Consider the following 27590-nt stretch of genomic DNA (forward strand, 5'->3'; position numbering starts at 1 on the left):
AAGAAGAGTGTGGATGGGAGAGTTGGAAGGGGTCGACCTCAGCGAACGTACCTCAATCAGATTGAGGACGTTTTTAGCAAAGGCCAGCTTAGGAGTACCCTAATTAAGTTAATAACAATGTACCTACCTATATAGTTTAAGTTTAAAGAATTTGGTTCTCAAAAAAAATTTCAATCGTACTGTTGATATTTGGCTCTGTAGACTACTGAGTTTGCCGACCACTGGCCTAGGGCATCTGGTCGTGCCCTGAGGGGTCTGGAAAAAATGGGAAGTTACAAATTACTAAAGATAATAGGCTCAGTTAAGGTAAAGATTGACCTTGTCAGGGAAGATACCGCCTAGGAGGTGACTACTCACCATACTACTTTTAGTTAAAGTTTTCATTTCAGACCATCCTCTGTGGTTACTTTAGGTCTTAGAGTTTGCTAGGCCACTATGTACACTTTCCTGAGTTAGTCAAGTTAGCATGTGGCCTTTTTATCCACATTGGTGACCAACCCACTGGTGCTCAGCAGTTCCTTGAACTAGAACTTAATTCTGGGTGCTTCTGTATAAATGGTTTCAGTAGAGTGCTCCTTGTGGGGGGGGGGGGGGCGGGGAGATTGGGGGGAGGCTCTAAAATGGGTCCCAGAGAGGCCACGTCTGTCAGGGGACAGCAAAACATGTACCTGCCTGATAGCAGCCCTTCCTTCTCCCAGGGCCTAGGTTATGCGACTGTGCACAGGTCAATCTGAGTTTTAAGGGGTCCTCTTTGTAAGAAGATACTTAAAGTTATGTAGAGACAATAAAGCTTTCTAAGAATACTTTGGGCAAGGTGATCAAGGATAAAAAAAAAATACAGGCCTGGGAGGGTGGTGTTAGCCTTTGGGACACTGTTGCTGCTCACAATTGGGGAAGACAGTGGCCTTTACTATTCAAAACCCTGTCCACGTTCAACAACTAAAATTATTTCACTTTCAAAGTCCAGGCCGTCGTGGGTGGGGCGGGTGAGGGCCTGGCTTCCAGGCGGCCAAGCAGTGCCCCAGTGTCCTGGGCAGCCCTCTCTTGCCGCGCACGGCATCGGGAGGCCCGGCGAGCCCGCCTTTCGCGGCTGTCAGCTTCCAGGTGGGGACGCCCCCTCCTCTGCAGCGCAGCTCGGCGGGCGGGGAGGAGGGGCTGGGCTGCCAGCGCCGCCCCTCCATCTATCACATGGCCGGAGCGCCACAAAAACAACAGCTTTGGCCAAGGCCGGGACTTCAGGACAGGGAACCCGGGGTCCTCGCCGCAGCCCCGGCCCCATGGAGGAGAGTTTTCTCGAATCCTTTGGGAGGCTGAGCCTCCAGCAGTCGCAGACACGGGCGCCAGCCCCGCCGCCCCCGCGTGGGACACCCCCGCGCCGCCACAGCTTTAGGAAACACCTCTACCTCCTGCGAGGCCTCCCGGGCTCGGGGAAAACCACGCTGGCCAGGTAACGCCACCTGCCCGGCCCGCGCCCCGGCCCAGCCCGGCTGTGCGGAGCCCGGCCGCGCCGTGGGTGCCGCGCCGGGCTCCTCGGGCACGGTCTTGGCGCTGCGACCCGCGCCAGCCCCAGGTGGCACGGCCCTGGCCGCCGCTGCCGGAGGCCGAGGAGGACCTGCGCCGCCTTGGCCTTGGGGCAGGAGGCCCGCCGGGTTCCTCGTCAGGCAAACCTGGGGGCGACTGCAGAGCAAGCCGCGGGGCCGCCCACCGCGCGCAGGCACCGCCACCGCGTCCAGGGGCGTCTTGCCCCGGCGGAGAGGCGCGGGCAGGGTTAGGGCCCAGGGCGGGGGCGGGCGGCGCGCTGGGAACCGAGCAGGTTGGGCAGCTGCGTGGCTGGGGCCGCCGCGGAGGCGCTCAGGTGCGCGGGAGGGTGCTGGCGCGGCCCGCAGACCCTGGTGACAGCGCCACGCGACGGGCGCCCTAATGAGTTCACCCGCGAATTGCGTAGGAGGCCCGAGTGCCAGGTCAGCTCGGACTACGAGGGCTTGTCGCCTGCTGCCAGCTCGCTAGGCCCACCCGGCCAGCCTCAGCCCCACCACTCCCTGCTGCACCTGAGCTTCCAGCAACGTTGCTGGGTTCTCTCCCTGCCTGTGCTGACGCTGACGCCTGCCGCCTGTCCTGCCCGCCACCTCCCACTGCCCCATGATGACTAGCCCTTTAGGACTCAGCCACCCACCCACCAGTAGCATCTCGCCTTCTGGGCTTCCTGTTACACCTCTGTGACTGCGCTGGGTTTTGCACATGGTTCTGTTTATCCTTGTGTAAGTTTTTTTTGAAGGCAGGGGCCATGTCTTGCTCTGCCAAGCGCAGTGTATGTTTTCAGTGGAAGAAGTGGTCCCTTGTCCTCAGAGAGCTTTCCATTTCCTTAGAGAGATGAGGCCAAAGAAGAACCAGGGAGCATACATTCAGGAGATGGTTTGGATGGGAGGAGGGTCAGGGAACTGTGACAGCCCTGGTGATGTGTTGCCAGTTGTAGTTAAGACTCCCAGCTCATTTGTGGAGTAGAAGCCTTTAGCAAAACAATATTGCTACATTTTCACAGATTAATGCGATGGCTGATTTCCAAAAGGCTGTTAGTACCCTTAACTAAAACCTATTTCAGTAGGTTTCCCTCTGGATGGAGAGGTGGAGGGTGCAGAGTGGGGTTATTTTGTGATACATTTTTAAGGGGGGGGGGTGGGCGGGCAGGGGGATGGACCTCTGTTAATAAGGAAGTAACTTCTGGATTCAAATCCTGTTTAGTTTCACTTTGGCTTTGCTGATCTGTGGGCTATCACACACTGTTAAAGAAGGAAGTAATGTCTTTGTCCATATTGTGTTTATAATTGTTCAGAGGGAAGTCATATGATGTGTGGAGGTACATAGATTTGACCATCAGAAGCTGTGAGTTTTGGGCCTCACCTTCCTCATCTGTAAAGTGAGTGCCTTGGCCACAGTGGCCTTTAAGGTCCCTTCTGGCTCTAACATTCTACACTTTGGGGATTTAAATTCCTGGGTGAAGTCTGGCTTATCAGAAGACACTGGATGAGACACCAGCTTATTGAAGGACATTTCTCTAGGGACAACTGGTGGGAGCACTGGTCTGGGAGTCTGTGCCTGATCCTGTTCCTTAGGAAATAGCTGGTGACTTTAGGCAATCACCTAACCTCTCTGGGACTTATTTTCCTTATATGTGAATACAAAGAGAGGATTAGGTTAGATGATTTATTGAAGATCCTTCTGACTCCGTTCTAGTTGCCAGACTTAGTTTGTTAATAATTGCTAGGTGAAGAGCTCTGACTTTGGAGTCCATTTATGGCTTCAAATCTAAGCTTTGCCAGTCACTAGCTGTGACCTTTACTCAACTGCTCTTTACCCCGGTTTCCTGTCAGGTTAAGAGAGGATATCTGCTCTGCCTACTTCAGAGGGCTCTTGTGAAGATTAAATGTCTGTGAGAACTTGTTAAACTTTAAAGTGAAGATGGAAGCGGCTCTGCGAGTTCTCCTGTTCCTCTGGGTGTTGGCAGTTCTGGGGTGCCTTTGGCACAGCCTTGGGTTGGGTTATGCATTTATACAGAAATCTGGGAAGTAAACAAGGAAATAGGCAACAGCTCAATAGCTAAGGGAGGCGTGCAGTGAGATGAAATGGGGTGATGGATGTCACAGGCTGCCGCCCTCAGGGAGTTGCCTTGCCTACTTTTTTTGGGGGTGGGGGTGGGGGCAGTGGAGGAGAGAAGGAGAATACCAAATTGTTTTGTTTTTTTTTAAATACACGTATAGAGAATGGTAAAACTGAGGCTATATTATGTATAGTTGGATTCTGGGAATTTCATGATTTCTTTATTTTATGTATTTTCTATAATAAACATGTATTTCTTGAATCAGAAGAATAAAAATACAGGTCCATCTTTTTCTGCTTAACTTTTAATTTTCATTTGATTAAAGAAATAATAAAAATGTTTTTGAAATTAGGATATGTCTTGTCTTCCAAATCAATGTTGGATTTCTATGTTTTTCACCTATTTGTTTTGAAGGGAACGTAGAAACCATCTATTTAAATTATTTGGCGACAGTAAAAAAAAGTTGGAGTTTTATGTGGTTTAAAATTTTTTTCATTACATCGGAGTACTAACAAATGAGGATGCCCTCTAAGTTTGTTCTGTCATCTCTATTTCTTTAGAAAACATTCAGCCCAGCTGGTGTGGCTTAATGGTTGAGCATTGACCCATGAGCCGAGAGGTTGCTGGTTCGATTCCTGGTCAGGGCACATTGCCCGGTTTCAGGCTTGATCCTCAGTTGGGGGAGTGCAACAGGCAGCCAATCAATGATGTTTCTATCTACCCTTTTCCTTCCCCTCGCTATAAAATCAATAAAAACATATTTAAAAAGAAACATTTCAGAATAGGTTATTGTCATTGACCTATAAGTCCTACTTCCAGGAATTCATCTGAAGGCAACAATTGGACAAGCACAGGAAGACAAGAATGTACCTTACAGAGTTTCTTTATATAATAGAAAAAAAATGTGAGCCAGTGTAGACATTAAAAATAATTAATGACACTATGGCTTATAATTCATGCTGTCATTAATGGAAACATAGATGTGTATATTAAAAAACCCTGTAACAAAGCTATCTATATCTATTTTTCATATATATGTATAAACTAGTATATATGACATTTATATATTATAAATACATACACACACAAATCCTATATTTTGTCAAAGAAAGGGGCGTACGTATCCCCATAGACTAATGTGTGAAAGATAGACATCTGTTGATCAATAGTTGTTGACTTTAGAGAGAAGGATTATGAACTTTCCCCCTTGACTTATTTTCTCATGTTTCTACAACAAATTGTTAAGTTTTTTAATATGAAAATAACTTTTTTAAATTAAATCTTTATTGTGCAGATTATTACAGTTGTTCCTCTTTTTTGCCCCCATAGCTCCCCTCCACTCGGTTCCCACCCCACCCTCTGCCCCCCCCCCACTGTCCTCATCCATAGTTGTACGATTTTTGTCCAGTCTCTTCCCGCACCCCCCACACCCCTTCCCATCCCCCGAGAATAGTCAGTCCACTCCCTTTCTATGCCCCTGATTCTATTATATTCACCAGTTCATTCTGTTCATTAGATTATTTATTCACTTGATTTTTAGATTCACTTGTTGATAGATGTGTATTTGTTGTTCATAATTTGCAGTCAAATGCTCTACCACTGAGCTATACCCCCAGTTGTTCATAATTTGTATCTTAACCTTTTTCTTCTTCTTCCTCTTCTTAAGAGATACCTTTCAGCATTTCATATAATACTGGTTTGGTGGTGATGAACTCCTTTAGCTTTTTCTTATCTGTGAAGCTCTTTATCTGACCTTCAATTCTGAATGGTACCTTTGCTGGATAAAGTAATCCTGGTTGTAGGTTCTTGCTATTCATCACTTTGAATATTTCTTGCCACTCCCTTCTGGCATGCATAGTTTCTGTTGAGAAATCAGCTGACAGTCATATGGGTACTCCTTTGTACGTAACTGACTTTTTTTCTCTTGCTGCTTTTAAGATTCTCTGTCTTTTGCTCTTGGCATTTTTTTTTTAAACATACTTTTATTGATTATAGAGAGGAAGGGAGAGAGAGAGAGAGAGAGAGAGAGAGAGAGAGAGAGAGAGAGAAACATCAATGCTAAGATAGAATCATTGATCTGCTGCCTCCTGCAGGCCCCACACTGGGGATCGAGCCTGCAACCCCGGCATGTGCCCTCAATTAGAATTGAACCCGGGACCCTTTAGTCTGCAGGCCAGCGCTCTATCCACTGAGCCAAACCAGCTAGGGCTGCTCTTGGCATTTTAATTATAATGTGTCTTGGTGTGGTCCTCTTTGGATTCCTTTTGTTTGGGGTTCTCTGCACTTCCTGGACTTGTAAGTCTATTTCTTTCACCAGGTAGGTGAAGTTTTCTGTCATTATTTCTTCAAATAGGTTTTCAATATCTTGCTCTCTCTCTTCTTCTGGCACCCCCATAATTCGGATGTTGGTATGCTTGAAGTTGTCTCAGAGGCTCCTTACACTATCTTCACATTTTTGGATTCTTTTTTCTTTTTGTTTTTCTGGTATGGTGTTTTTTGCTTCTTTGTATTTCAAATCTTTGACTTGATTCTTGCGATCCTCTAGTCTGCTGTTGGAACTCTGTATAATATTCTTTATTTTAGTCAGTGTATGCTTAATTTCTAGTTGGTCCTTTTTCATAACCTCGAGGGTCTCACTAGATTTCTTGAGGGTCTTACTAAATTAATCGGCGGTTTCTAGAAAATTCTTGAAAAACCTTAGAAGTGTGGTTTTGAACTCTATATCCAGTAGTTCGCTTTCCTCCATTTCTGTCATTTGTGACCTGTTTCTTTGTCTCTGCATTTTTTATGTTCCCCTGTGTTGATAGAGCGGCTTTGTGTGCTAGGTGTCCTATAGGACCCAGTGGCTCAGCCTCCCCAATATCCTGAGGTGGACACTCTTGGTGCACCCCTTTTTGGGCTTTGTGCGCAGTCTTGTTGTAGTTAAGCCTTGATTGTTGTAGGTATCACTGGGAGGAATTGACCTCCAGGCCAATTGGCTGTGAGAATCAGCTGTGTCTACAGTGGGAGAACTTCTGTATTGGAGACACCCTTCTGGGGCAAGACTTGCTTCAGTGGGGCTTTGATGCTCACTGAGTCTGTCCCTTGATTGTGTCCCTTATGGATCTAAGGAGTTGTAAACTGGATGGTCCCACTCTGACCACTGGGTACACTGGCTCTTGGATCTCTAAGGAGTTGCTAACTTATCCTCTGCTTGAGGCTACCCAGGAGGAGCTATGGAGAGATCTGAAGATTCCTCCTCTTTGTTTGGGGTTTGGAGGTGCCCAGATGAGGCCCAGCTGTGAAGCAATGCAAGCTGCTGTGGGACCTTGGGCCTTCTTTTGGATGTTCTGGGTCTCTCTGACCCAGCTGCAGTTTGTTAGGTAATTTTCAGATTGCCAAGGGCCAGGCCTTTCATATGCAAAAGCCTCTGTGCACAGCTTGGGTGGGGCGGGGTCTCAGGGGATCAACAGGGCAGAGCAAGCAGCTATGGCTGCTCCTCAGTCCTGCCCTCAGAAGCCCCACATCTCAGTGTCCCGGTAATCACTGCAAGCACCGCCCTCAAGTTCCGACCGATGCCAGACAGTCCAGTTTCTCCCGGTATGAGTCTGGGTCCCAAGAGACTTGCCCAGGACTGGAGTTCAGAGCAGTCGGGAGCTTGAGACTCCCTCCCAATTGAAAAAGACAACCGTGTCCTCAGTTGCCAGCCCTTTCCGCGCGCCTCTGTACCTCTGCACTTTACTTCCACACCTCCTCTGAGTCTCAGTGTGCTTTTCTCTTTCTTTCTAGTTGTAGAATTTCCACTCAGCCAGCCTTCCTGTGGTTCTGGATGATGTCTGTTTTGTCTTTTAGTTTATTTTTGAAGTGGTTGTGCAAGGCAGCAATTTCCAGTGTTTACCTATGCCTCCATCTTGGTTTCTCTGGGCGAAATGGACGTTTTTAAAAACATTATATAGGCCCTGACTGGTTTGGCTCAGTGGATAGAGTGTCGGCCTGCAGACTGAAAGGTCCCAGGTCCGATTCCGGTCAAGGGCATGTACCTTGGTTGCGGGCACATCACCAGCGGAGGGTGTGCAGGAGGCAGCTGATCGATGTTTCTAACTCTCTATTCCTCTTCCTTCCTCACTGTGCTGTGTATCTGTAGTGCTGATGACCCCCTGTGCGGGCCCCCAGAGCACTTTCTGCCCAGTGAACTCTTTCACAGCAACCCCTACTTCTTCCTCCTGCTCAGTCGCCAGGGGGGCCACTGTGGGTTCCTATGCCAGGAGATCTGCCCATAAAAATAACTCTTTACAGTTGAAATAGTTTTGTTCAATAACTTGGTGGGATAGATGCAGGTTATGGACAAAGCATTTATTAAACAACAAAGTAAATGTCATTTGCTATACAAAAAGGCTTCCCTAGCTTCATTCTCAGTTGGACATATACTAGGAAACTTTTTAAATCCATGAGCAGATTCATTTTAAATATTATTTTATCTTAATTATTTATTAAATATTTTATTATTGATTTTATTGATTAGCATATGAACTAGCCTAGGTCTCTTGATTCTTCAACACCTCAGGTTCTTTTTCTTTCTTTTTTGTTAATCCTCTACTCTACTGTTGAATCCCTGTAAATTTTTCTTTATTTCAGTTAGTGTATGCTTAATTTCTGACTGGTCCTTTTTCATGTCTTTGAAATTCTAAGATACCTGTAAGTCTCACTCAGTACCTTGAAGCTCTCATTAAGATCCTTGAGCAGCCTTATAATCATTGTTTTGAACTCTGTATCTAGTAGTTTGCTTGCTTCCATTTCTTTCATCTGTGACATGTTTCTTTGTCTCTGCATTTTGGCTGCTTCCCTATATTTGTTTCCATGTATTAGGTAGAGCTATTCTCCTGGAATTGGTAGAGTGGCCTTCTGTAGTAGGTGTCCTGTAGGGCCCAGTGGCTCAGCCTCTTCAGTTACCTGGGGTGGGTCTTCTAGGTGTACCCCTGTGTGGGCTGTGTGCACAGTCGTCTTATAATTGAGACTTGATTGTTATTGGCATCACTGGAAGGAATTGGACTACAGCAACTACAGTGGAAGAGCTGCTGTGCAGGAGACACCCTTATGGAGCAGGACTTGCTTCAGTGGGGCTTTGATGCTCACTGAGTCTGCCTCTTGGGTGTGTTCCTTGTGGATGTGTAGACTTGTAATTTGGTATGGCCTGAAGCTGTCCACCAGGTGCACTGGCTCTGTGGCTTCCTGGGAGGTGCAAAGTCAGTCACTGTGTAGGGCCGCCCCGCAGGAGCTACAGAGGGATCTGCAGATGGTTCCTACTTGTATTAGGCTTGGAAGTGCCTATGCGAGGCCCAGCTGTGAAGCAAGGCAGGCAGGTGCTAGTGCTGGGTCTTGGACCTTTTATTGATAGGTTTGGGGCATCCTGAAGCCAGCTACTGCTTGTTTGAAAAGTCTGAAGCCTGAGCCAGGACAGGCCATTCATATGCAAAAATCACTGCAGACAGCTTGGGTGGGGCTGAAATCTGGATGGGGTGGGGTCTCAGGGAATCACCTGAGTAGAGCAAACAGTGTGGGCCTGGCTGATGGAAACTCAAAAATGGCTGCCAGTTGGTCCTGGAATGGGGGAGGTCCCAGCACAGTAATAATGACCCCTATGAGCACCCTTGTCTGGGAGAAAGCTGCCCCAGAGTTCCTGCCCTGATGCCAGACAGTCCAGTTCCTCCCTGTACATCCCTGGGTCCCCCAAAGCCACCATCCCAGCACTGGAGCCCAGAGGGATCAAGTCCGAGTAAGTCCATACACCGCCTTTTTAAGAGGAACTGCTGGGTCTCCAGCAACCTCCATCACTCAGCCACAATCCCTGCTTTTTTTTACAGCCCATAGTTATGGGGACTTCTCTTCCCAGCTCTGCAGCCCTGGGCTAGGGGTCTGGTGTGGGACTGGAGCCCCTTGCTTCTCACAGGGAGCTTCCACAGTGCAAATATCCCCCTCAATTAAAAAAATGCCAAAGTGGGTGTAGGATCAGCCTATTTCATGCCTCTATCCCTCCATGTAGGAGAATGTTCTTATTCTTAGGAGACACTTAACAAAGAATTTAGGAACAAAGTGTCATGATGTCTCAACTTACTTTCAAATGGTTCTTCATAAGTACATGTGAGCCCTGGCTGGTTTTCTCAGTGGTTAGAGCATTGGCCTACAGACTGAAGGGTCTCAGGTTTGATTCTGGTCAAGGGCACGTACCTGGGTTACAGGTTTGATCCCCGGTCAGGGCAGCCAATCAATGTGTCTCTCTCACATAGATGTTTATCTCCTTCTGTCTCTCCCCCTCCCTTCCACTCTCTCTAAAAAAAAAAAAAAAAAAAAAAAATCAATGGAAAAAAATATCCTCAGGTGAGGATTAACAACAACAAAAATACATGTGAAGCCCTAACTGGTTTGGCTCAGTGGATAGAGCGTTGGTCTGTGGACTCAAGGGTCCCAGGTTCGATTCCGGTCAAGGGCATGTACCTTGGTTGCAGGCACATCCCCAGTGGGGGTTGTGTAGGAGGCAGCTGACCGATGTTTCTCTCTCATTGATGTTTCTAACTCTCTATCCCTCTCCATTCCTCTCTGTAAAAAATCAATAAAATATATTTTAAAAAAGAAAAGAAGAAGAAGCATTTAAAAAAAATACATGTGAAGCCCTGGCTGGTTTAGCTCAGTGGACAGAGCATTGGCCTGCGAACTGAAGCTCTCAGGCTCTATTCCAGTCAAGGCCACATGCTCAGGTTGCAGGCTTGATCCCTGGGGGGAGGAGGGAGAGTGCAGGAGGCAGCTCATCAGTGATTCTCCCTCATCATTGACTAAAGGCCTAGTGCACAAAATTTGTGCACATGTAGGGTCCCTAGCGGCTGCCGGCTGCCAGCCGGGGTGCCTTTCTTCCCCTGGCCATCTGCTGCCGCCGCCGCTGCTGCGGGCTGGGGGGGCCTCCCTTCTTCTAGCTGCCTGCCGCTGCTGTCGGCCATGGGGGCCTCCCTTCTCCTGGCCACCTGCTACTGTGGCCACTGGCTGGGGTGGGGGGCCTCACTTCTCCCGGCTGCCACTGCTGCCGCTGGCCCCGCCCCCTGGTCGAACGCCCAGTTGAATCCCCTTTGAGGGGATAATTTGCATACTAGGCTTTTATTATATAGGATGTTTCTATCTTTCTCTCCCCTCTCCCTTCCTCTCTGAAACCAATAAAAATATATTAAAAAAATACATGGGAGAATTAGAATAAATAATCCACAAATTTGTATGGAACCACAGAAAACCCTGAATAGCCACAGTAATCTTGAGAAAGAAAAACAAAGTTGGAGGAATCATGCTACCTGATATCAAACTACACTACAAAGCTAAAGTAATCAGAACAGCATGGTACTGACATAAAAACCGACTGTAGGTCAATGGAACAGAATAGAGAGCCCAGAAATAAACCCATGCCTATATGATCAATTAATATTTGACAAAGGAGTTGAGAACATACAATGGGGGGAAAGATAGTCTATTCAATAAATGGTGTTGGGAAAATTGGACAGATATAGGCAAAAAATTGAAACTAGATCACCAACTTCCACCATACAAAGAATAAACTCAAACTGGATTGAAGACTTAAATGTTAGATTTGATACCATAACACTCCTAGAAGAAAACACGGCAGTAAAATCTCGGACATTTTTTAGTAATATTTTTTCTCATATATCTCCTTGGGCATGGGGAACAAAAGAAAATATAAACAAGTGGGATTATATCAGAACAAAAAGTTTTTGCACAGTATAGAAAACCATCAGCAAAATGAAAAGACAGCCTGCTGAATGGGTGAACATATTTGCCAATGATACATCTGATAAGGGGTTAATATCCAAAATTTATGAAGAACTTATACAACTTAACACCAAAAAAAACCCCCAAATAATTCAATTAAAAATGGATAAAGGATCCAAATAGATAGTTCTTCAAAGAGGACACACAGATGGCCAATAGACATGTGAAAAGATCCTCAATGTCACTAATCATGAAAGAAATGATAAGTTGTGAAATCATGGTTGTACCTGAGTTTCTGCCATAGTAGTGATTTTAAGTAAATTTAGCAGGGAACTGGGGAGATGAAGCTTCTGTGGAAGTAATTTTCTTTCCTTTTCCCTCCTTTTATTGTATTTTCATTTTCTCAATTTCCCCCATGCGTGATGCTCCTGATCCACCACAACAAAGAGCTGGACCTGGGGCACTGTCCTTACCACTTCTGAAGTGGATGGAATGGTGTTACTTCCACTCAAGTCTGAGAATCTCAAGATTGTCTATTTAATAAGGTCTTTATTTATTAGGAGAGCTTCTATTGTCTTGCACATTCAAGATGCTGTGGTGGCTATCAATGCTAATTGAACATTCAGGTGAAGATAGGACATGTTTTTGAAGGAGTAATCATTCAGGAAGATCACCGCACCCCCAGTTCCATTAGAGCTGTAAAGGAGCTGCTTGTTAGGACTGTAGGCTACAGTCAGATATGTCTTAGGAAACGGTGAGACATGGTCTTGAGCAATTTTACTTTTACTCTAAGGTAAAGCTTTGCAATCTAGGAGGAGAGTAGTTTCTCTGTTGTGATTTGTTTTTGTTTTCTAGAAAAGAATAGAATTCAAATAAGATGTGAATTGTGTCTTAAAGTTTTTTTTAAAGGAAACATCAGAATATTTACTTACAATAGCTTACATAAGCCATAAAAAAAGAGGAAAACAAGAGTCAATAAGACTGCTTTCAAATCTGAAAATGATAAAAAACCAAAACAAACTGTGTGAGTCGCAGATTTAGGAAAACAAATGAAACCAGATTTATAAGGGCTTAAATCTGGGACCAAAGAGAAAAACAAAAATCTTGGAACCCATATCCATAGTTGCTTAATTAGCACACAAAAGATAAGGAAAATAAGTTATACACTATTATTTAACCTTTGAACGTAGCTCTCATTAATAGACAAGATAATATTGATGAAAATAACTTAGAAACTGTAAAGTGTTCACAAATATAAAATACACACACCTGAACATGCATCCACGGCTGCCCTTAGACTGTTTCTGTGGTGTCTTTATAGCAGTTGCTTGAATTAGAGGTTCAAGTTAGGACTTATGATTTGGGGTTTTTAGTTTGAATATCTTTAAAGTAAAATAAAAAACATTATATGGAAAAGTGTGAATTTCTTTCATCAAATCCTCTTTGTACCTCTCTTTGATATCACTTTCAATATCTGTGGTAGATTTGAAATTGCTGCCTCTTTTGCTGCCTTTTCTACTCTCTGTGTCCTGTCCTGTAGTGTGGGTTGGCAATGGCTTGCTTTGGAGGATAGCATGTGGTGGATGCCTGGCAGCTTCCACTTTTGCCCTCTTGGAATGAGCTTCCACATGCCAAGTGCTCAATAAATGTTTAATGAAGTGAAGAGGCCTGGGCGAACCTGGGTGAGGATGAGAGACCATGTGGGTAACAGGCAGCGAGCAGCCAGCACCCCGGACTGCATGAGGTCTGCGCTGCAGGAGCGGTCCCAGGCAAGATCAGCGGAACTGCTGAGCTAAGCCCGAACCAAACGCTGACCCGCAGAACAAGTTCATCCCCTTTCCACACACAGACTTTCCAGGATCTGGGGATGACCATATGTTCTACTTGTATCATCTGTTTTCAGCTTCAACCCCTAACACTCCTTTGTGATCTTTGCTCATCTGACAGTTTCCATGGTTTTCAGACCTCAAATTGGCCTGGACACTCCTCTCTGGACACATTCCAGCTTTCCAACTCCCTCTGTAGATTGTGTAGTACTCAGAATTGAAAAGTGTTTCAAATACAATTTCCACTTTTAAAAAATGTTATTTAAGAAAAAAATTTGCACTTTTAACCACAGTATCTTTGTTCTCATTTTTCTCTGTCTCTTGCTCATAACACGCCCTCTATCAGGAGCTTCCTCCTCTTAGTTCCTTCCCTGAGAGGCAACAGTTTCCTTGACGGTGCTTTCCTGTCAGAACTGGCTCCCCACCCTAAGTGCTTGTAGGACTCAGGTAATCCAGCTCATTGCACTGCGTCAGGCCAGTAGGCAGGGTCTGGCTCCTTGGCTGGGCTGTGAACTCCTTAAAAGCAGTTACTTTACTTTTGTACCTTAACACTTTACATAATACTTGGCACATGCCAAGTGCTCAATAAATGTTTAATGAGTTGGATAATTATCTAATATTCTTTGGGTATTAAAATATATGATCTTGCCCTGACTGGTTTGGCTCAGTGGACAGAGCATCGGCCTGCGGACTGAAGGGTCCCAGGTTCGATTCCGGTCAAGGGCATTACCTTGGTTGTGGGCACATCCCCAGTAGGGGGTGTGCAGGACGCAGCTGATTGATGTTTCTCTCTCATCGATGTTTCTAACTCTCTATCCCTCTCCCTTCCTCTCTGTAAAAAATCAATAAAATATATTTTAAAAAAATAAAATAAAATATATTATCTTCTGGTCCACCTTTTCCCACAAGGCTATCAAGAGAGACAGCCAGATTCCTGTTTCTTTCTTTTTTTTTTCTTAATAGATTTAAAAAACTATATATTTTTTTTATTGATTTCAGGAAGGGAGAGGGAGAGAGAGATAAAAACATCAATGATGAGAGAGAACCATTGATTGGCTGCCTCCTGCACACCCAACACTGGGGATCAAGCCTGCAACCTGGGCATGTGCCCTGACTGGGAATCCAACTGTGACCTTGTGGTTCATAGGTCGCCGCTCAACCACTGAGCCATGTTGGCTGGGTTAGAAGCTCTGTTTAATCTGTATTTTTCAGTTAAGAAAACAGAAACGTAGAGAGATAGGTCACATGACCAGAAGGGGCAGAGGCAACACCTGAACCCAAGTCTTTTCCAGTGATGTAGGTGCTCACTCTCTGCGGTCCCAGTGCCTCACATTCATGCTGTTCGTTCCTGACCAGAGATGATTTTTCTTGATGGAGATGAACAAACGAGAAAAAGAGTTCATAGGTCGACACTCAACCACTGAGCCACACCGGTCAGGCTGAATTTGTCTTGAAGTTAGAATTAGGCTGGTGAGTGTTGTAGGGAATAAGGAAAGAAACACATTCACTGTTGTCAGGGGTTGCCCTAGGTCAGTGGTCGGCAAACTGCGGCTCGCGAGCCACATGCGGCTCTTTGGCCCCTTGAGTGTGGCCACGAAGTTTCAATCGCACAGTACATGCGCGCCCGCACGTGGTATTTTGTGGATGAGCCACACTCAAGGGGCCGCAGTTTGCCGACCACTGCCCTAGAAGCTTTCCCACGTTATTAGATCACTACAGGCCTTATGCATGAAATTCATGCAGGAGGGGGTGGTCCCTGCACCCTCTCGCAATCTGGGACCCCTCAGGGAATGTCTGCCGGGGAGCAGGCCTAAGCCGGCAGTCAACATCCCTTTCGTAGTCTGGGAACCCCTCACTCCTTACTGCCCACCTACTCGCTGCTCCTTACCACTTCGCTTGCTTCTCCTCATCACTGCCGCGGAGGCTCCTGCCACGGAGGCTCCTGCCACCGCTGCTGAGCTAGCCAGCCTGAGCCCGTCTTCTGACTGAGCGGCACTCCCTCTGGGGGAGTGCACTGACCACTAGGGGGCAGCTCCTGTGTTGAGCGTCTGCCCCCTGGTGGTCAGTGCATGTTATAGTGACCAATTGTTCTGGTTGTTCTGCCATAAAGGTCGCTTAGGTTTTTATTATATAGACTAGGGGCCCGGTGCACGAAATTCGTGCACTGGGTGTGTGTGGGGGGGAGTGTCCCTCAGCTCAGCCTGCCCCCTCTCACATACTGGGAGCCCTCAGGTGTTGACCCCCATCACCCTCCAATTGCAGGATCGGCCCCTTGCCCAGGCCTGACGCCTCCGCCAAAGGTGTCAGGCTTGGACAGGGGACCCCCATCTCCCCCCGATCACTGGCTCTGGCCCAGGAATCATGCCTGGGCAGGGGACCCCCATCTCCCTCTGATTGCTTGCTCCAGCCCCCGCCCAAGCCTGACGCCTCTGACCCAGGCTTCAGGCCTGGGCAAGGGGACCATCATATCCCCCCAATCCCCAGCTCAGCTCCCCGCCCAGGCCTGATGCCTCAGCCAGAGGAGTTGACCCTCATCACCCTCCGATCACCAATCACCGGATCGGCCCCTTGACCAGGCCTGAGGCCTCTGGCAGAGGTGTCAGGCCTGGGCAGGGGACCCCCAGCTCCCCGCGGTTGCAGGTTCTGCCCCTGCCCCTGCAGGATGCCTCTGGCCTAGGCGTCCGGCCCGGGCAGCGGGGACCCGCAGCTGCAGCGGCCCCGCGATCGTGGGCTCCGCTTTAGGCCCAGGCAAGGGACCCCTAGCTCCCGGGACTGCCAGCTTCGACCGTGCCCAGCTCCCATCGCTGGCTCCACCCCTAGTTCCTGCTATCACTGGCCAGGGCGGAAAAGGCGCCTGATTCTCCGATCATGGCTGGGGGGCAGGGCAAAGGCGGCCCCAGGGCCGCCTTTGCCCTGCCCCCGAGCTCTTAGCTCCCCCCTGGGTTTCCAATCACTGTCAGTGGCAGGGGGCTTCTTCCTGCTTTCCCTTTCGCCTCCCTGCATTGTGCCTACATATGCAAATTAACCGCCATCTTGTTGGCAGTTAACTGCCAATCTTAGTTGGCAGTTAACTGCCAATCATAGTTGGCAGTTAATTTGCATATAGCCCTGATTAGCCAATGAAAAGGGTATCGTCGTACGCCAATTACCATTTTTCTCTTTTATTAGATAGGACTAGAGGCCTGTTGCACGAAGAGTTTCGTGCAATAGGCCTTCCCTTCCCCTGGCTGCCGACACCGGTTTTCCTCCAGCACCCGGGACCCAGGCCTTCGCTCCGGCTGGAGCCTTCAGTCTTCGCTCCGCCGCTTCGTGCCTATGTATGCAAATTAACCACCATCTTTGTTGGGTATTTTGCATACTCTCCTGATTGGCTGGTGAGCTTAGTGGAGGGACAGTTAATTTACATGTTTGTCTATTATAAGGTAAGCTTGTCATCACCGAGCAAGATAGGTGCCATTACCCTTGATTTTTACAGATGAGGAAGCTCAGGGATTTACCCACTTACTACCTAGCATAATATCCATCTTCTCCCCTAAGAAAGATGTTTAAGTGAAAACATCTTGTTATTTTGTGCATAATATGCTTTTTTTGTTTTTTTGCTTTAAAGGGGGGACTCCATGGTAGTTTTTATTTTTTTCTGATATTTTCATATTTAGAGTGAGTGACAGAGATTTAGGAAGATGTGGGGAATGTTAGGCCTATCTCTTTCCTCCGCCTATTGTGTTTTCATTTGGTTTGGGTCACTGTTAAAATGTAAATATGGCCCAGCTGGCATGGCTCAGTGGTTGAGCAACAACCTATGAACCAGGAGGTCACAGTTGGATTCTCAATCAGGCACATGCCCGGGTTGCGGGCTTGATCCCGTGTGGGGTGCGCAGGAGGCAGCTAATCAGTGATTCTCTCCCATCATTGATGTTTCTATCTCTCTTCCCCTCTCCCTTCCTCTCTGAAATCAATAATATATTTTAAAAAATGTAAAAATGCTACCTAGTAGGGGTAGTACACACCCATCACTTTTATCTACATTTCATACTTGAGCAAGAATTAGTTTCTGAGATGGGTCCTTAGAGAGAACAGAGTTCCAGGAGATGGGACCCAGGACAGGTGAGAGTTTAAGGGAGAAGAAAAGGGCACTGGCACATCCCAGAGGAGTAGCAGCAGGAACTGGGGCCCATAAGGAAAGACTGTCATCACACTGGCAGCTTCCAGTTTTCTCTATCAGTCCTGGTTGCTGCAGAAGTCAGTGGCAGTGACAGCACTTCTTAGTGTCAAGAGTTAGGCAACTCTCACAGTTGCCTCTTAGCGCACTCCTGCTTCTTTGATAGGAGCAGGGCCTTCTAAAGATAATAAGCATCTCTGTTTTTAAATTGAATTTCAACAATTCAAAACCTGGTGGTCTCATAATTACAAATTGCTAAATGTTAGAACCAGGAGATGATTTTCTATTACAATAATGCAAGGTCATAAAACAATCTCTTCTTCCCCACTTTCCAGACAATTGCAACACGACTTTCCCAGGGCCCTGATTTTCAGCACGGATGACTTTTTCTTCAGGGAAGATGGTACCTATGAATTCAATCCAGACTTCCTAGAGGAGGCTCATGAATGGAACCAGAAAAGAGGTGACCAATTCTTATTCAAACTCCTGAGAAATCCTATTGTGCACTTACTAGTAGATTGTAGCTGCTGCAGAATGATACATTTAATTGCCATTCTCCCCTCCACCCAAACAGAATGCAAACCTTCCTAGATTCCAGGAAAGAGAAAATGATTGATAATGGGTCCTGAAATAGGCGGCATTAACTTTGTGTGATGAGGACATGCTGTAATAAAATGACAAGATATGGGTATGCTCACCCTTTCTCTCTGACTGTTGCATGTTGTTCACTGTTGTATAACATTGTGTTGCAGCAAGAAAAGCAATGAGGAATGGCATATCCCCCATTATTATTGATAATACCAACCTCCACGCCTGGGAAATGAAGCCCTATGCAGTCATGGTAGGAAGAAGTATCATTCTGAATTTTCAGTTATGGACATTTTGTGAGAAAGTTGAAACTTTTGTTCTTTTCTCATTTTCTGATCTTCCACGATCTCATATGTATTAACAGTCTCTCACAGAGCAGGTAAAGCAGTTATTTTTGTGTTCCTCTGCTGTTCAGTGGCTCAAATTTGCTGACATGCTATTATCACCTTGCGGTACAAGTTGTAAATAGTCCTGGATCAGAATTTTTTATAGCTTTTCTGTCTCGTTTGTTTTCCTAAAGGAAGGTCCACATGGAGCACCCGTGGAAACGTGCAGAGAAACTGGACTAACAGAGTTACAGGTTTTATTAGAGGACAGTCTGTTTTTCACTCGCCGGAGAGTTCAGTACTAGATAGTGTTGCTGCAAGGGAGTTTCAGGGCAACAGAGTTTTTAGTTTAAAAACAGATTTAAGATTAATACTGTAATCCTGTTAAGACACTAGCATGCAAATATAACCATTCAGCTCTTAATTGTTAGAATAGGAAAAAACAGTAAGATGAATACAGTGTGCACATTTTTCTTTAATTTTGAAGAGTCTGAACTGTTTTCAGACATGTCATCTCTTATGCTAGTGAATTTTCATTCCCTATTGGGTGTAGGAAGGAGAAAAGATCCAGACACAATCAGGGGACAGGAAGGAGACAGCTGAATGTCTGTTTTTGTCATGAATAGCTCCCAAACTGGGCTCATAGCAGTCTATTTTTAGGCCTCTTTTTACATTTTGGGCAAAATAGCTTATATACAGGTGTGCTTTTCTCTAACTATATTTTCATCAACTTCATGTAGGCCCCGAGGGTGGGACTTTGGTGAAAACAGGAGGGAATGAACATTAACTTTGTGGTCACTTCAGTTCATGGATCAAGAGTCCACTTGGGAGAGAAATGAACAGGGATATGAAGAGTGAAGTTAATTAAGGCACAACTCAAAACCACGAGTTAGGGGGAACGGAAAGTCACTTAAGGGAAGTCACGTTACTTTTTATTTTCTGGTTATGTACAATCTTTTTCAGCCATCCACAGCTATTAATAAGACCCAGAAATTAGATATTTTCCATATATGATGCTTGACTTCTTTCCTAATTAGAAATGTTCATCTCAAGAATGAAGAGGACATCTTTTTACTTAGCTCTTTTCATTGAACTTTTATTATTGAGAGTTCAGTTTGAGATAAAAACATAGTAGTGAATTTGTGAATTCAAAGGATAGTTGGGTGTTTATATGTAAACTGTAAGTTTTTTATTTTTATTTTGGTAAACTATAAGTTTTCTAACAAGGAAATGGGGACAGTGTACTGAGCCACACTGAGCTACTTTTAGAAGAAAGAGTATGTAAAGGATGGGGGGAATCACTTTTATTTCATAAGCTCTGCTTCTATGGCACTACCATTTTCTAACCAAGGCATGAGGAATAGGACAAGGCATTTGACAGACATAAATCTATGATAATCCTATAAGGGACTCTGAGAAGCCATTGAGGTCATTGCTCATGGACAGGAAGTTTTAAGCTAGTTCAGCTATTTTTAAAAATGTCTAAAACAAATAACCTTCATAATTTTCCTATGTAGTAGATAAAATGGACCAAAATTTATCACTGGGAACTGTAATATAACCTGAGAGTGGCTAAGCATGGCCATGAACCAACTATATTTATTAAGATAAACTAAGGCACTGGCTTACTGGTAAAACAAAAGAAATTTTATAAAAGATATGCAGTGAATGTTTAATGCCAGTATGAACATTCCCATGCAAACATACCGTGTGTTCAATGTTTTATGTGCTTTTGAAAAATTAGGCACTTGAAAATAACTATGAAGTTATATTCCGAGAACCTGAGACTCGCTGGAAATTCAACGTGCAAGAGTTAGCCAGGTACTTCTGTGTTTTTCTAGCTCCTCATTATGTGTCCTGCTGTTTTCAGGTATTTCAGACCGAACAAAAGAATCTTTTCAGGCTGGAAATGGACATGGTAGTTTTCAGGCCAGAAATGGTAATTCTTCGAAGCTGATAACTTGGGAATTATTAATGTGAAGACTGTAATTTTGGGTCAGTTTTCTAATATAATGCTAAATCTTGGCTTGGACTCAGTTCTTCAAAGGAATACATTTAACATTCGGCTAAAATGCTTCTTCATTAATGAACATTTAAAAGCACTTTCTTCTGCATGGGATTGCACATGTCAGTGGTGTTTTTGCATTTAGGCTAAATAAATATCTTTAGATGCTGAAAAGTCTGTGGTTCATTTGTGGTCCAGATGCTGCTTCTAATTTATAAGCAATAAATGTCCAAATAATACTAACTTGTTGATTGAATGCATGGGTTCTGATATTATATGTGTTACTTGATAATGTCAATGATTTAAGTAACCAGTGAAAACAATTTACTTTTTAGGAATAAGGCTAGTTCATCTTATGGTTAAAAGGAGATACAGTGTTTTCAAAGTGTGTTTGTGAACCACAACCACCTGAGCTGGATGTTAAAAATCCTAGCTCGTGGCTCCCTTTCCATAGTTGGGAATCTCTGGGAATTACATTTTGACTTATATCCCCCGTTGATTCTCACACCCACTAGGATTTAAGATTGTTTTAATAAGCATCTAGAAATGTCCAGGACTGACCCACATAAATTGATATATTCATGCTTAACAGGCAAATTTACCATGAAAAGATCTCCTGGTGTTCTATTGTGTCTTAAAGCACAGAATGGAGATTTCCAGAAACAAAGCATTTCTGATGCATTAGCTTTCTACAGGCCTCAGGGTGGTTTAGGGGTGTGCAGGGCAGCATGAAGAACAGGAGTGGAACCTGAAAGAGGGCTGCATAACAAGATGTTATGCTTTTGTCACAGTTAAACCCTGAGGATAGAGTGCATACCTATGTAATAATACAGGACTTGTAAAATACAAGCAATTCATTTTGATATATGGCCTTAACTATATGTTTGCATGTTTTCCCATGTAGAAAAAACATTCATGGAGTCCCAAGAGAAAAAATACACCGAATGAAAGAACGGTATGAGCACGGTGTTACCTTTCATAGTGTGCTTCGCGCAGAAAAACCGAGCAGAGTGAACAGAAGCCAGGACAGGAGCGGTGCATCGCCTTCCAATGGGGCAGGATACTGGAATACCTACGCAGAGTTTCCAAACCGGAGGGCTCCTGGGGGCTTTACACATGAGAGCCCCTTTAACAGAAGAGGCGGTTATCACCATGGATATTAGAGGCTGATCTTACAGGCAGAGTTTTCCTAACTCAGTTTTTACTTCAATTTTTGGTATTTATTCTTTGTTCAGTTTTAGTCAGAGCTCTAATTCCAGTGTAAATAGTCGAACCTGAACGTTTTTGAGCAGAAGTCATCATATTCATCTTCAACAGGCATTTGTTAGTGATGCTCTATGCATGGCCTGATGCTGGGAGTTCTGCAGGTTCGGTTAGACCGAGTCACTCTTTCTAGGAAAACAATTAATTTGAAGATGAAACCTGAGAAACATACCCAAGAATGTAATCAATTAGTCACATAGGTTCATAAAGTGTTTACAGTATATATAATAAGCTTCAGTACCACTTTCTCTGAAGTAATCTATTTTTTCAGGAATTCATCTCCATCAGGAAAGTTGGAAAGATGGGAGAATTGAGAGGCAGGAATAATTTCAGTACCATTGCTACTTTTTAAATCTATGTATCCAAAAATGTGAAATATATGGCTGTAATGATGATATTGATTTTCCTTTAAAATGAATATACTACGAAGTATACACCTAAAGGAATACTGTCCTTCAAAGTAGACACTTTGGGAAATTATTCCTTTATTCTAATGACGTGTCATTGTTAAAAATGTCTGTCAAATCCTTCTTAATAGCTATACCAGCTACTGAGGAAAATCAGTGTCATTATTTGAAGTCACAATTTTAGTTTTGTGTTTTAACTACCACTCTATTGAACAGGATTAAACCTGAATAACTTTTGGCTGTTGTGCTAATAGTATAAATAAAACAAACCTCCTTTATAAAACATCAATTTTTAAGATGAATCATTAAGCAATTTTTAAAATTTTGCTTATAAGTGTAATTAGTAGGCAGCCCAATGTTTGGGGGTACAAGGAATTAAGCATCCCAGGATACAGGTTACAGAGGGATAAGATGAGCAATGCTGGTGTTTTATATGACATCAAGACAATGAAGTTCTACCACAACTCTGGAATGTCCCTCAAACCAATAATGAATTTGTGAATCCAAATTAAATCTGAATAGAGGAATCGGATTTTGTGTGAGACCCAAAGTAGATAAGAACATGTAGGATTTATGCTTTATTTCTTGTTGGCTAACGGCTTCTTGCTAATGTTCTGTGAAGTATTTTAAATGTCTTATATAATGGTGCTTTTATGGTTATTAAAAATTATAGTATATGGTATTGCTTTATATGGATTTGTCATTGAATCTAAGCCTTTTTTGTTCAACAATATAAAAAATTTAATTACCGAAATCCCACAGAATTCTACCATATTAAGATACAATTTTTCACTCTGGCCAGTTTTGCTCAGTAGTTAGAGCGTCAGCCCAAGGACCGTAGAGTCTTGAGTTCAATTCCTGATCAAGAGCATGTACCCCAGTTGCAGATTTAATCCCCAACCCCAGTTGGAGCAAGTGCAGGAGGCAACCAATCAACATGTCTCTCACATCGTCTCTCCCCCGCTACCCACCGTCCTTTTCACTCTAAAAATCAATGGGGGGGGAAAATCCTCAGGTGAGGGTTAAAGAAAAACCAATATTTCAATATCATAAACTTATTTACCAATCTTCTTTAATAGATATAAAAGAAAAAATTAGCCGAAACCGGTTTGGCTCAGTGGATAGAGCGTCGGCCTGCGGACTGAAGGGTCCCAGGTTCGAGTCTGGTCAGGGGCATGTGCCTGGGTTGCGGGCACATCCCCAGTGGGAGATGTGCGGGAGGCAGCTGATCGATGTTTCTCTCTCATCGATGTTTCTAGCTCTCTGTATCTCTCCCTTCCTCTCTGTAGAAAATCAATAAAATATATAAAAAAAAATAAAGAAAAAATTAACCTTATTTACTTGCTTACATAAATTATTTTATCTATGCACTTTAGAAAGACTATTTTACTTTGACATTCCATTATCTGACTCTATTGAAATCTCAACATCTTGATGACTACCATCAATACATCTGTAATTATTCATTAACATTTTAAAAATTAGTATCTCCCAAGTTTGGCTGATGAAACTAAAATTTAGTGAATTTGAATAGATCTAAGGTATTATTATAGTTTTAATAAGTTCGACGAGTCCAAGCAAGCATGTTCCATAATAATCCTCTAATAATCATGATAATTCACATAATACTGCAGTCCAGGGCCCAGGTAATCCTGAGTGTCTAGTCCAGTGGTTCTCAACCTTCCTAATGCCACGACCCTTTAATACAGTTCCTCATGTTGTGGTGACCCCCAACCATAAAATTATTTTCGTTGCTACTTCATAACTGTAATTTTGCTACTGTTATGAATCGTAATGTAAATATCTCGTATGCAGGATGTATTTTCATTGTTACAAATTGAACATAATTAAAGCATAGTGATTAATCATGAAAACAATATGTAATTACATATGTGTTTTCCGATGGTCTTCGGCAACCCCTGTGAAAGGGTCATTCGACCCCCAAAGGGGTCGCAACCCACAGGTTGAGAACCGCTGGTCTAGTCGATCTGATTATTGCTGAATTCACTCAATCAGGAGGGCTTGACTCATTTAGGTTAGTTAAAGGAAGGAGTGTCAGAGAACCCAAACTGGAATTACCTTCGATTCCGAAGAATCCAAAAGGGTCAGAATTCAAGCCCTCCCAATTTGTCTGGCTCTCTTATTAGGACTTTTAGGCTACTAGACCTAAAGTGACCGCTATGGAGAAGTGTCTCCAGGTTACAGATCCAGAGCTTTTACAGAGTTCAGAAGAATAGTTTCCTGGTCTATCTGCCTCTTTTACCGCCCCCCGCCCCCCCCCCAATCCCCCATATGATGCCTAAAATACTTGGTATGGAAACATAAAAATAATTAAATGCCATCAACTTTACATATCCCAGCTAGAAGTGATCTATTTTTCTCTCTGATTTATATACTTTTTCGAACCCTCAACACTGACATGTATTATTTCGTGTGTTAATGTTTGCATCATTCATTGAACAGGTGTAGGACTTTATATGCACAAGAGGCTCTCACTGAGTGTTGAATAGGTAACACAAATTGCTTTTACTATTTATCTCTTATGCAGGGTACACTGTTGACTTTGTCATCATCAAATTGTCACTTTTGGGGGGATAATATCCACATATTCTCAAGCTTCATACTTTTCTCGTATAGCTTAGCCACATTATTTACAATTTATGAAAGGGAGGATGTGCATTACATTTCTCTCTGACAAGTAGTCTACGTGGTAATGAAAAATGGAGGAGGTAATAGCAGTTAAATTTTTCCAGGCTAAAAAAAATGGTTAAATTATTATAATTCTGTCTGTTCCTGAGACTCAAGTTTTATTCCCTGTTCTAGAATGGATCACCAGGAAAATGATTAGCATGTGAAGACCAAATTATTTTACGAACAAAACTTAAATCACATTAATAAGATGGGCAGAGCACAAGTTAAAAAGACCAGTGGAATGGACTACTTGTCATGTTAATTTTTAGAGGAGAGAAAATTATGGATCATAGTTATAGAAACAAACTGCTTCATAAAAGAATTTATCCTTGGCTTTGAAATATGTTTATAAATATGTTTGAAAACATTACCCACTATGCTGTACACCTGGAACTAATAAAGAATAATACTGAATGTACACTGTAATTTAAAAATATATATACTAGTATATACAAGTGTATGTGTATATATATGTATATACACATCTATACATACTTATATATGTTAGATATACATTTTAAGACATTGAGAGACCCTATTAGAGAGCTTCTCCATACTATAAATTTGTAGTCAGAACTGCTTTTTCTCTTTTCTATTAAACCTAAGAAAGTAAAAAATGAGACTATCATCTTGAATTGAACTGTTACCTTCTGCCCAGAGGGGGTGCTGAGAGAACACAGGGGTAAAGGGAGCATTAGCACTTCCTGTGAAGGCAGGTAGAGCAGGGTTGATTTGAAAGACAAAATTAACACTATGAAATCTACTTCTGAATTAATGTATCTGAATTTTTAATTGAAGTAATTTAATTTCAGAGATTACATTGGGATCATATAAAGGAATTAATTATACTGAGGGTCCTATTTTTCTTGTAGTTACACTGACGTAAGAATAAACAATTTGGTCAAAAGCAAGCACCAGTCATATCTTAGTCCGATTTTTGATCAGGAAAGAACTGTAGTACAACTAACACGTGCATTAAGGAAAAGTGATTCATAGTGGGTTACCTCTAAAAACACACATACACGAAAGAAACTAAAGTAGGAACGAAAGTAAAAGGAATTATGTGAGTCAAAATAACTCTACTGAGAAACCTAGTTTCATTTAATTAAGGACACAATCTAAAGAAAGGGTATGTATAGTTCATCTGTAAAATACTTGTGAGCAAATCCCATCAGAAAGGTTTTTTCCTTGATTAGTTAATAAATATATAAACAATTTTAAGGTCTATAACTGAAATAAAAGTATACCAACATAGAAGCAGGCAAAGAGCATTCCTGGGATATATGAGTACTGAGGTAGATTTGGAACCATATCTCTTCTCATTTTGCAGGTATGGGTGTGTGCTTTGAAACTGCATGTGTGTTACAAACTGGAAAGGTTAAGAGTCAGTAACTAATTTTTGTCGTTTTCGGTTCTCTTGCCTTTGCAGTCCCTTAGATGTATCTTGTATTGTACTTGTGTCTTGAATAGAGTCTCCTGTTTCTCCAGTACTGACGTGGGAATTCTGTTCTGTGACCATAGGGGTAAAATGGTGCCTTTTCCGTTCGAGATCGTATCTTGAACAGGTGGGAGCAGTCCCAGTGGACTCACCCATTGATACAAGTTGTTTTTTTCCTGCTGAACAAGACAAAAGGGTCTGGGTATTTATCAATGCAAGTTCTTCGTCAGCTATTGAATCGCTTTCCAAAACAGAAATGTCATTAAATTTTTTAAGTGGAGTTATCTGAGGAGAACTCAATTCTTTTTTCTTTATAGGTGTTTCATATTTGGTGCCACAACTTCGTGGTGGCTGAAATGCCTTCTGTGCGGCTGGAGAAACAAATGTACAAATGGGACTAACAGGTGGAGGTAAAGGCAGTCTACTCAAGAAGTCCAAGGCTCGTCTCCTTTTGCAGTTTTTTTGGTCATCAACCTCTTTCTCCCCTTTACAAGACTTTGAAGTCATTTGGGCTGATACAGGTGTGGAAACAGACTTCCCTTTTGGCTTACAAAGTGATAAAGAACTTTGATAGTTCATCTCACTATTGGGAGAAGACATCTAATAAAAAACAAATGAAAAAGAGGCATATATAATTATGTGCTCATATATAAAGCAAAATCAAATTAGCTTTTTATTAAAAATATTTAAACACACAAATAACACACACATTCTCACTCTTATAATGTGTAATAGGGCAGATGATTTCATGAGTCATTTTTTTTTATTTTTTATTTTTTAAAATATTAAATTTTGTTTAATTGCTTAAAGTATTACAAAGAGTATTATATATGTCTCCCCCGCCCCTTGATATTCCCCTGGCCTCCCCCACCCCCCAGTGTTTTGTGTCCATTGGTTATGCTTATATGCATGCATACAAGTCCTTCGGTTGATCTCTTACCACACCCTTCTGCCCCCCAACCCTCCCTGGCCTTCCCGCTGTAGTTTGACAGTCTGTTTGATGCTGCTCTACCTCTGTATCTATTTTTGTTCATCATCATGAGTCATTCTTATTCCCTCAGAAGGAAATAATTTCACACAAGAGGATATAAAAATGACATGAAAAAATGACTGAAGGCTAATCATAATGAAAGACAAAAAAGACAGTAGGGGACATAACTTCTGCTTTAATCTTTTTTAGTATTAACAGGTTAAACAAAAATAAGCATTTCAAAACCATTTTAAGAACACAACACCGCCTGAGTTCTAATACCTACTTTTCTGGTTTTGTGACTTCAGGCAAGTGCTTAACCTCTCTATGCCACAGTTTCCTCATCTGTAAAATGGTGACCATAATAATTTGTATCTCAGAGGACTGTTGTGAAGGTAATTAATATAAATACATTTACCAAGTGTTAGCTACTTAAGAATTAGTCATTTATTGTGATTTAAAGAGTTAAATAAAACTGACTTTAAAAACAACCCTAATTATATAGAACTAGAGGTCCCAGTGCACAAAATTTGTGCACTGGTAGGGTCCCTAGAGGCTGCCAACTGGGTACTCCCTCCC

The 27590-nt window shown here is 43.2% G+C and overlaps 2 protein-coding genes across 8 annotated transcripts in view; one reads left to right on the forward strand and one right to left on the reverse strand.

Moving 5' to 3' along the window:
* Positions 1–990: 990 nt before the first annotated feature.
* On the forward strand, positions 991–26483 carry N4BP2L1 (NEDD4 binding protein 2 like 1). Of its 4 annotated transcripts, none has more exons than XM_059684187.1 (5): positions 991–1447; positions 17659–17786; positions 20108–20176; positions 21147–21197; positions 26359–26483. In XM_059684187.1, the coding sequence occupies exons 1-4, from the start codon at positions 1278–1280 to the stop codon at positions 21188–21190; spliced, it is 411 nt and encodes a 136-aa protein (XP_059540170.1). In that variant the 5' UTR covers positions 991–1277; the 3' UTR covers positions 21191–21197; positions 26359–26483. The 4 variants fall into 4 exon arrangements, with proteins under 4 accessions (XP_059540170.1, XP_059540169.1, XP_059540168.1 ...); XM_059684185.1 differs by lacking the exon at positions 26359–26483 and adding an exon at positions 18076–18164 and having other exon boundaries at positions 997–1447; positions 21147–21340; XM_059684184.1 differs by lacking the exons at positions 20108–20176; positions 26359–26483 and adding exons at positions 18076–18164; positions 19982–20058 and having other exon boundaries at positions 1004–1447; positions 21147–22594.
* Positions 25375–27590, reverse strand: part of BRCA2 (BRCA2 DNA repair associated) — a 77351-nt gene continuing 75135 nt past the window's right edge. For all 4 annotated transcript variants that reach the window (XM_059684172.1, XM_059684171.1, XM_059684173.1 and 1 more), the window contains one exon: positions 25375–26641. In XM_059684172.1, coding sequence (XP_059540155.1) covers positions 25982–26641 — 660 coding nt within the window. In that variant the 3' untranslated portion in view covers positions 25375–25981. The remainder of the gene's footprint in view (positions 26642–27590) is intronic.

This window comes from Myotis daubentonii, chromosome 2, assembly GCF_963259705.1.
Source record: "Myotis daubentonii chromosome 2, mMyoDau2.1, whole genome shotgun sequence".
NCBI classification, from domain to species: domain Eukaryota; kingdom Metazoa; phylum Chordata; class Mammalia; order Chiroptera; family Vespertilionidae; genus Myotis; species Myotis daubentonii.

Excerpts from the sequence above, each read along its gene's own strand:
- N4BP2L1 (XM_059684184.1), top strand. The coding sequence starts at position 1,278 with ATGGAGGAGAGTTTTCTCGAATCCTTTGGGAGGCTGAGCCTCCAGCAG. Across the intron at positions 1,448-17,658 it reads GGGAAAACCACGCTGGCCAG|ACAATTGCAACACGACTTTC; the intron begins GTAACGCCACCT and ends CCCACTTTCCAG. Across the intron at positions 18,165-19,981 it reads TGAAGCCCTATGCAGTCATG|GCACTTGAAAATAACTATGA; the intron begins GTAGGAAGAAGT and ends TTGAAAAATTAG.